This window comes from Pholcus phalangioides, unplaced genomic scaffold, assembly GCF_987345545.1.
Source record: "Pholcus phalangioides strain wild (caught in Gottingen) unplaced genomic scaffold, Ppha-v1.0 ptg000030l_1, whole genome shotgun sequence".
NCBI lineage: Eukaryota > Metazoa > Arthropoda > Arachnida > Araneae > Pholcidae > Pholcus > Pholcus phalangioides.
Window position 1 is genome coordinate 8,319,267 of NW_028301620.1, and position 9,305 is coordinate 8,328,571.

Below are 9,305 nucleotides of genomic sequence, written 5' to 3' on the forward strand. Positions count from 1 at the left end.
TCGACCAAGTCTGCAAATTCTCTTAATTTCTTACACCAGTGTAGATAAAAAAAAAATGCATCACGTAAAAACAGCAAAACATGCAAAATAATAAAAAATATGCAGTTATGGAAATCCTAGCCTTACTAATAGAAGGCTAAGCTGATTTTTTTTTCCCTTTCCGGTACTGAATATTTGACCACACGCATTGAGAATACTGATGTTGCATACAATGAGGATATGAACTCAGACATACCATAAAGATAAATGAATATTGTATGTAAAATACTGTAAAAAATATATACTTGTACAGTAGAACCACTACAATTTTTGAAAATTAAAAATGTAGAAAATTTTCAAGAAAATAAATTTATATATCTAAAATGGGAAATTACAACCACAACACCCATATGATAAAAATATTATAAATACATTCGAATATAATTTGCCCGTCTAGTATAATACTGAGTTTTCAGGCAGGCCGCCTGCTTATAACGATTCCACTGAAAGTAGTCACTTTTTCCTTGCATTGTGTAATGGAACCATTGTTGAAGTCATCGATCAAAATATTAAGAGCTTTTTCCCTTGATCATTGTGATTTTACTTCATAGAGATGGCTTTTTCATTTTTTTCAAGATATGGAGGTTTTAAATTATCATATTTTATTACATATACATAAAAAAGTTTCTTCGTATTTATGCAGGGTGTTTATAAACTGTTTAGGAAAAATTGGAGGGGTGATAGTATCCATCAACTCCAACCTAATTTTTTTCCAAACAGTTTACTACTACTTCTACTGCTAATGCCTTATCTCTACACTGCATTTTTTTCTTTCTGAGAGATTGGAATAGAAATAAATATTTTTCAAAATTAATTTGTAAAAATAGTTTGTTTTTTTTCTCTGGATGCTAGCAGAAAAATCCAATTTTTTTTGTATAAAAACGTAACAGACAACCGTTCCCATACCTTGAGGCAGGCATCTACAACCTTTCGGACATGGCACGCCAAATTGAAACTTCCCACAAAACCAGCGAGTTACCAAGTCCTGTAATTTAGCGTAGGGGTTAAAAATATGCTACAATTTCAGACGTCTGCTATATTTTGCTACAATTTCCAGCATTTGCTACATTGTTACAAAAATTCTCCAATTCTGCACCATCTTGTGCCAAAAACAAAATTTTCCCCTTAAGAAACATTGCGTCACAATAGAAGTTGATTTTTGAAAACATTATTTGTCCTCCCCCCAATTTTATTGCTTCGGGTCACCCTCCCCAAGATTCGGTGCCCAGGCTTCAGACAACGTATAAAATGGGGTCAAACTATGAGAATTGCCACTCATCCGCAGAACGGAAAAAAAACCTTCAATCGCTGTTTCCAACTATTTTTTTACAAAAAAAAAGTTGACTCTTTTGGTTTATGCTTTCCTTACGTTAATTATTTTTCAAATTCCATCGATTCTCCTTGACTAGCAGTACTTGACGAAACATTTGCGTATCCTTTAACAGAATGGAAAAGTTTGTGAAAAAACGTATTATTGCACTGGAAAAACAGCAATGATGAATCCGTGTTCACCATCAAGAGTTGCGATGCAAAAGCAGTCAGTAAATTCAGTGTGTATCTACGATCATGGTAAAGTGACAAAATCCCGGAAAAATAGCCTAACGAAATGAGAAAAAAGTCACAAAATAAGTGAAAAATAAGGAGTGAAAACATGTACTCGGATTGAATTTTTTGTGAAAATAGAATCATTCTATTAAATTTCCTAATATTTGAATCATTATTCTATGGTTTTGATTTCTATAGTTTAAATTAACTTGGGTGGGGGGGGGGGCACCCCTTTCTTCCGAGCTGAGTTAACTTTTTTGAAGTAAAAAGTAATCCGGTGTACACATTACTGCATATATGTATATGAAAACTGGATTTTATTTACTGCCAAATTTTTAGTGCTAAAAACTGATAAATCCTGCTACAAAAATTGAATTTTTATTTCCCACCCATTCAATGACATCTTATCCCATAAACGCCGATTGATAAGAAAATTTGCCATTCTAAATTTTAATTCTGGAATTTATTTTTAACACTAATATTCTGTGTAAAGCTTTTGATTAATTACTGATTAAATTGATTCTGAAATTAACTTTAATCTGAAATTTTATGATGATTCTGTAATTGTTTCAGTAATTGTGAAATTAAATTCATTCTCAATATTTCTTGACATCATTTCTTTCAATAATTACACGCATTTATTCTTTTACTGATTGTGAAACAATTTCTATCAAAAATTACGAAATTATTTCTGACAAAAATTTTGTTTTTTTCCTTTTCTAATTTTTGAAATTGTTTCAAAAATTCTTTGAATTCATCCCCTTCATTAATTTTGAGTTTTCATCAATTTATTCTGAAATTTTTTTCATTTATTCTGGAATTAATAGTTTTCAATTTTTTCAACTATTTTCTGAAAATTATCATTTTTCACGACAAAAGCTCAGAGGGCCAAATATGGCCCCAGCAGGCCATGCGTTGAAGACTGCTGCCTTAAGATTTCAATGTTGATGAATTATCATATGTGGGTTGTTTATATACAGCAGTAGACTGACTATACAATGATATTTTTTCTTGAAGTATTGAAATTGGCACCTGCACAAATTATTCGAAGGATAAATTACGGTAGAACCTTCTTATTTTAGCTTGAATGAATTATTCATGATAATTGAATTAAAATTTGTTTTAAGTCGTATGCAATGAGTGTATCCTAATTAATGTCAATGAAGCAAGCGGCCTCTGCCAACTGGGAAAACCAAATGATAAAATTCAAGTTTATCCTGTATCTTGATAGTTTAGCCAGAATTTTTGTTTTTATGAATGAGCATTCTGAACTCAAAATATCCACAAACTAATAGGCTGTGTATAAATATATATATTTGAATTTTATTCGTTTACAAAAATAATGATTCTGTTGATTCGAGAAATAAATTTTCAAAATTTGAGGCAGAGAATCTGCCCGCAGATCTCCTGGCACATTTTCGCAGTTGGGTTTGTTCTTCTGTATTCATTTGTATAACTTTTTGGATGGTATTAGCGTAGCTTTCTATATCTGATGCAAGAAATCCAGTCTTTTGACCTTCATAATCGACTATTATATCCATTTTTGGACCACCAGAATCATGAGCTACGACGATCAGACCTGCTGACATGCACTCAACAACACCTGTGTGAATGAAGACAAATGCATATTACAAAAACTTTTAATACATATATTCATATAATTATCCTATACAACCAAAATTTAAAAAAAAAATAGTTAAAATTTCTGCAACATAGTATATTTCAGTAGGACTTCCATATCTAATGTGAGCAATGTATCTTAATGATTCCAGAGAGGTTTTCAAACTTGGGGTCATATGAGTCTCAGTTGGAAGGGCAAAACAAAGCTTTATCGACAAAGAAAACATGGATCGCCAAAAATAGGTCCTACAAGAGTAGAGATTTTTTCTCGAAGGTGTACCAAAAATACTGTATCATTATTTTTATAAGGAGCTCCTGTTTTTTTTTTTTTTTGGGGGGGCTTGAAATTTGGAAAGTTTTCATCAGAGATATTTTTTATTTTAAGATATGTAAAAAAAAAACAACATTTTTTATTCTTTATCATTCTTATATACAGTATCACAATCAGCTACATAGACCAGATCATTATCAGAGTCACTTTCATCATAAATTGCAAGGAATTAAATAATTTGTTAATATCTATGTATAAGAAAACCCCTATTTTTAGAACCCGATTTTCAGTGAAAGGAGGGGGGGGGTTCCTTATACATTTTAAAATATGGTAGGTCCTGCTCAGGTAGAGATTTTTTTCTCAAACGATCCCTGTTTGAGATCAGTTTTTTTCCCACGATTTTCAGATTACAACCTCTGATATTTCCATGCGGATTACAGCATTCCTGAAAAATGAAGTTGAGCTGCATATATGAACCCATTATTTTGCTGCAGGCCGGATTTTTTTTTTCTTTTGTTCAGAATTTTGACACTTTTCCCTCCTTCAGAATCTGTTTAGTAATCCTAATACAATCCTGTTTAATTTGAGCAAAGGATTCATTATAAGTATACCCACTATCCATCAAAACCTTCAGAAATTTCAAAACCAATTGTTTCAAGTCAATCAGAAACAGAAATTGAATAGTATGTCTTGCACACATTGGATTTCCTGCTATGACAAAGTAATTGGAATGAATGGGGGACCTGCATATACAGTCGAACCCTGTTATAGTGTCACAACCTTTCAGTGAAAAAATCTTCCTCCTCTGTATAGGGATTATAATGAGAAAAACCTGTTTTAGCACCAACTCGTTATGATGTCAGCTGTTGTTTGGATGTATACAAAGTCAAGGTGTCATTTCCCAAGAGTTTGCACAACATTTCTTCTATCATTATGTGCTTTTTTCTTTTCCGAAAGGACAGGCTAGGATTTATCATTTTCATTCCACTGTTATTATCAGTCTGCATTGCAATACTTCAGAGCAGCAGTTCTTAACCTTTTTTGACTTGCAGAGCCTTTTTTGGGGAAAAAATTTCTTGAGGAGCCCTGTAGGCCTAATTTTTATTTATTCATCAAAAAATTTACTGTTTTACTGTTTCTTTTCCTCCAACAGTCACAGAACCACTGGAGAGTGCACCCACAGCTCCGTGAAGCACCGGTTGAGAACCACTGGTTTATAGCAAATGACTTGGAAGAATGATGCGTGATGTGGTCATGGGCGGAGATACAGGGGGGGGGGGCATTGCCGCCAGCATCAAAAGTGGAGTGAACAGATGTAATGCATATATGAATTGACATCATCATCGTGCCCCCCCCCCCCAGACTTCCAAGTCTATCTTCGCCTATGAATGTGGTCAACAGGTTTTTATTGATAAGGGAATGAATACAATAGCACAGCACTAGTTTGTTCAAGGTTGGCAAGAAAAGTTTTTCAACAGTGCATGTTTTTACTTGCAGGCCATTATATTTTGTGCGCTATCATCTCCCTCGATTTGCTCCATTCAAATCATGTCGAAAAGAGTTGCCTTTCCATATCTGAGAAATGGGAAATTTATGATTATAAGACCAACAAGGACTAAAAAACCAATGCCGCTTATCACCCTTTGTTTATTGTTTTTGTACTTATAAAATATGTCACCAAATTTGTGCGGAATTAAAATTATTTGAAAGGTAAGTATGTTTTTTGTTTAGTTTTTCTATCAAAAAATTATACAGTTTTTACAATTTTATGAATTTTCTCATTTTGAAATTTAATGCATATAGAATAGGTTGTTATTTATGGAGTAAGACACAGATACAGTAGTTCATAATAAATGTGTCAATTTATGTAATGAAGCTTCTCTAAAACACTATTCCGCCAAACTCGTTATAGCACCAAAATTCTTTGAGACGGATGGTGGCATTACAACAGGGTTTGACTGAATATGCCGTTGAGTTCAGATTGAAATTTTGCTTTCAATCTTACCACTACAAAGCTTGAAACTTCGTCTTTCCACTAAAATATATACACAGGTAACAGGGTGTATGGCATTTTAATGGGTGAACCGTTGGTCCAAGAGTCATCCTTCCAATTAGAAAAACATCCAAATGACATGTAGTGCTCAGGTATGTCATTCACGTTGCAAAGGGTTGTATAGTTATTACAATGAAAAAATTAACTTTCCATACGGGTGCCCTGTCCTAAAAATTTCAATTAGAAAGTTGTCCTGTCTCAACAGGGAGAAAATAGCATTAACCGTGGGAAAACCGTTTTTTAGTCACATTTAATGCTGTTTAATAACTGTATAACCCCTTGCAACATGAATGACATATCTGAATACTACACGATCTTTTTCCCACTAGAAGTAGTTAGGATCAATGGTTCGCCAGTAAAATACCATATGCTGTTAGCTATTATATTGAACAATGTCTTCGCATGGTTATATAAAAGTTATCTGAGTTTTCAAAGTTTTTCAACAGTGCATGTTTTTACTTGCAGGCCATTATATTTTGTGCGCTATCATCTCCCTCGATTTGCTCCATTCAAATCATGTCGAAAAGAGTTGCCTTTCCATATCTGAGAAATGGTCTACTTTTTTGAGACTTCAAAAATCGTGCAGATTTATGACATATTCAAGTCGAAAGAAAAAAAAACTAACTTTGACATAAACTTTTGACTAACATTAAATTTTTAAATGTGCAGAAATACATACCAATTCCAAAATGCTCGTTCCACATTGTATGAAGAGCAATACTCGCATTTCCCATTTCTGAAATAAGCTCAGAAAAGCTCAAATTTATTCTGAATTCTACTTTTGCAGATACCTCCAAATGCTGGCACAAATTACGAAGCTCATTGACAAGCCTTTCGTCTTGCTCATCCCGGCAACTTCCAACTAGTACGAGTTTCAATTCTATAACATTTTTATCGTCCTCTATGTTCTCTAAAAGTCTATGGAATGCCTTAATCTGCAATGCATGGTCTTTTTCAGGTCTGAACTGTGCAATAGATAATATTCTGTGACTTTTACCATGGGTATGCAATGGAATGCTGGCGAACTCAGTTACATCACAAGGTGGATATACAAGAAAAATTCTAGATGGACATTTCCAAATCGATGTTATGTGTCCTTTCGTCCAAGATGAATTAACCATAATGACATCGGCTGTTCTACCCATGAAACCATACAGCAATGAAAATGCTCTGTAATAAAATATTTTTAACGATGACAGCCTCCGACTTTTCGTTATGAAGCCCTTATTATGAACTGCAGTTCTATGTTCAGAGACGGCGGTCAACATATCTGTGCTGATAGTGGGATAGTGAACGTAGCAGCCTGTATTGCATGAACCTAAATATTTGAAGAGTGGTAATGTGAAAGCGTAACCCATGGTGTCAATGTAAATGTCAGGAACAAACCTGAGTAATGCCTCAAGTCCAAGGATTATCGAACCAAGGCTTTGTAGGAGCAAGGTGAAGAAAGGGTATAACTTTGCATCCACAAATATACGAGTTTTCAAGAAGACAAAGTCCACATCCTCCGAAAACCTCATGTTGAATCTTTCTCTGACTCTGCATAGTATATCTTCCTTGCTGCTTTTATCGCCAGTATATACTTTGCACTTTATTTTGTTACCATACCTGTAACACGAATAAATACGATATCATTAATCATGGATACTCAGTATAGATGGCATTTATTACAATCACAATGTTTGGGTAAATGTTTGTTTTCAGAGATGGGCAAATGCCCAAAATGGGCAAAAAAACTGTCAGGCAACAATGGTTTCTCTTCCTCAACAATCACTTTCCCAATGTTTACTTTGGTTACTGTAGTTCCTTAACAATCCATTTTTCAGACATGTATATGCCTTTATAATAACTTGTCACTTTTTGAATCCTCCCAGTAATTGAAGAAAACCTGGGCAGCACCGGGTATTATAGCTAGTATTTTATAAAAATAAAGTATCGTAGTTTAAATACAGGATCGCAACTAAAAATATAACATCCTAGACCAGGGGTGCACAACCTTTTCAGTTTGTGGGCCAGATATGCAGTAGTAATACCTGTGCTGCTGTGGTGGTTGAGTGGTCATAGTGACAGAGTTGCATCGTGAGGTCCTGGGTTCAAACCCCACCATAATTTTTTTCCCCTTTCAACTGCTGTAGTATAATCACCTTTCAACGATTTTTTTCTTCAGCAAGAAAGACGTCCAAAAGCATGACTGCTTTCCTCTTGGCAACTTCTCGTCATGCTCTTGGATGTTTTCTTTCCAACGAAAAAAAATGCTATCTAGGGATTATACAATAGCCGTTCCATGCTCTGTAAGGGTAACAGTTATACTGCTTTTCCTATTGGGGAGTCGACGCCCTGTCACACTGGGCGCTTCACTTTGCATGCGGTGCAGAAAACCTGCTCAAATCACTTGCGGCATGTAAACGGGACTTACGAAGAAATATATACAATAAAATGTATATTCCAATTAAAAACAAAAATACAAAAAACTACTTAAGCTGGGTTTTCCTAGGGGAAGGTTTTTTGCGTCGCGTAAAGTGAACAGGCTCCTTTCGCGTCTGCAGAAACATGCTTGTTTGTTTTCCCTAGCGTGGCACATCATGTGTTCTGACATCTGCATGTCCACAGTATTTTGGGCACTTTGCATAATAAAAAAAAAAGAGACCAAAAGGAGGGGGAGAAGAAAGAGAACAACAAATAAAGAAATCGGTGAAGGGCACGATGCATTCGACTCCTCCAGAAGCAGTCGACCAATCACGCCTGGCGTTTAAGTGTTCTGCAAGAGGCGTACTGCTTTCCCTTATTGGTGTGTCCACGTCGCACTGGGCGATTCACGTTGCATGCGGCGCTCAGGTTTTTGGCGAACAGAACCCTAGGAGCAGGTTTCCTGTGCCGTGCACAACGTGATTCGCCCAGCCCGACACGCCGTCCGCTCACCAGTATGAAAAGCATCATGACTGTTTTCCTACAGAGCGTAATACGCCTGACGACAGCGCTTTACGTCGTGCGTGATTGGCCGACTGCTTCTGGAGGAGTCAAATGCGTCGTGCACCGCGGTTTTGCTGGTATTCTCTTCATTCTTGTGTGTTTTCTTTTCCTTCCCTTCAAACCGGAGCATGCAGACGACAGAGTAGCTGATGCCAGAGACATATACTTTATATAGCCGACTTTATCTGATGCGCCTCGCTAGGAAAACACAAACGCGTAGCGTGATTATGTAACACGTTTCTGTCGGCGCGAAATAGTCTAATTCGGTTCACGCTGCGCAACAAACCTATTCTAGGAAAACGCGGCTTTAGAGTGAAAACCGTATACTTTTTTTGCAGGGCTCCTATCGCCGTCCACAGGACACGTTCTCCTCCTCCTCCTGCATTGCAATAAGGATGAAAAAACCCGACGAGAATTTTGTCCCCGTTTCTCTGCTTCGAACATAATCTTCGGAAAACGCTCCAGCGCGTAAATATAAAAATTATTGCTGCCGAAACTATAAATACCGAAATCAACATCGTCGCAGTCAAAAGCTGGTGCCAACGTTTGTTTGTTTACGATACAGTACAATAATAATTATACAGGGCTTTTGGCTACTATGACCATCCGCAGGAGATGCCAAGGTCATGACAAAAGCAAAAACAACATCTAGGAAATTAGAATAAAGAAATAAAAGCCTATCAGTTATACATTAACAGTCAATAACAATTAATCATTAAAGAAAAATTGCTGTCAAGGATAAATGAGAACAAAAACCATGACAACAACAAAAGCATTAAGAATCATAGCTCAGATAATGACAACAGC

General features: G+C 35.8%; 1 protein-coding gene across 1 annotated transcript; it reads right to left on the reverse strand.

The window, feature by feature from the left end:
• Positions 1-2,876: 2,876 nt before the first annotated feature.
• On the reverse strand, positions 2,877-9,066 carry Alg11 (ALG11 alpha-1,2-mannosyltransferase). Its single transcript, XM_089252705.1, has 3 exons — positions 8,826-9,066; positions 6,208-7,136; positions 2,877-3,187 (listed from the first exon to the last, which is right to left on the reverse strand). Exons 1-3 carry the CDS (start codon positions 9,014-9,016, stop codon positions 2,916-2,918), a joined length of 1,392 nt encoding a protein of 463 aa, XP_089108831.1. The 5' UTR covers positions 9,017-9,066; the 3' UTR covers positions 2,877-2,915.
• Between the last annotated feature and the right edge of the window lie 239 nt (positions 9,067-9,305).

What these genes read in the sequence shown, in the direction of transcription:
- Alg11 (XM_089252705.1), bottom strand. Translation starts at nt 9,016, where the DNA reads ATGTTGATTTCGGTATTTATAGTTTCGGCAGCAATAATTTTTATATTT. An exon ending in ATAGGAGCCCTGCAAAAAAA is followed by an intron (nt 7,137 to 8,825) that starts GTATACGGTTTT and finishes TTCGTGTTACAG; the next exon opens with GTATGGTAACAAAATAAAGT. An exon ending in GAACGAGCATTTTGGAATTG is followed by an intron (nt 3,188 to 6,207) that starts GTATGTATTTCT and finishes TCATTCACACAG; the next exon opens with GTGTTGTTGAGTGCATGTCA.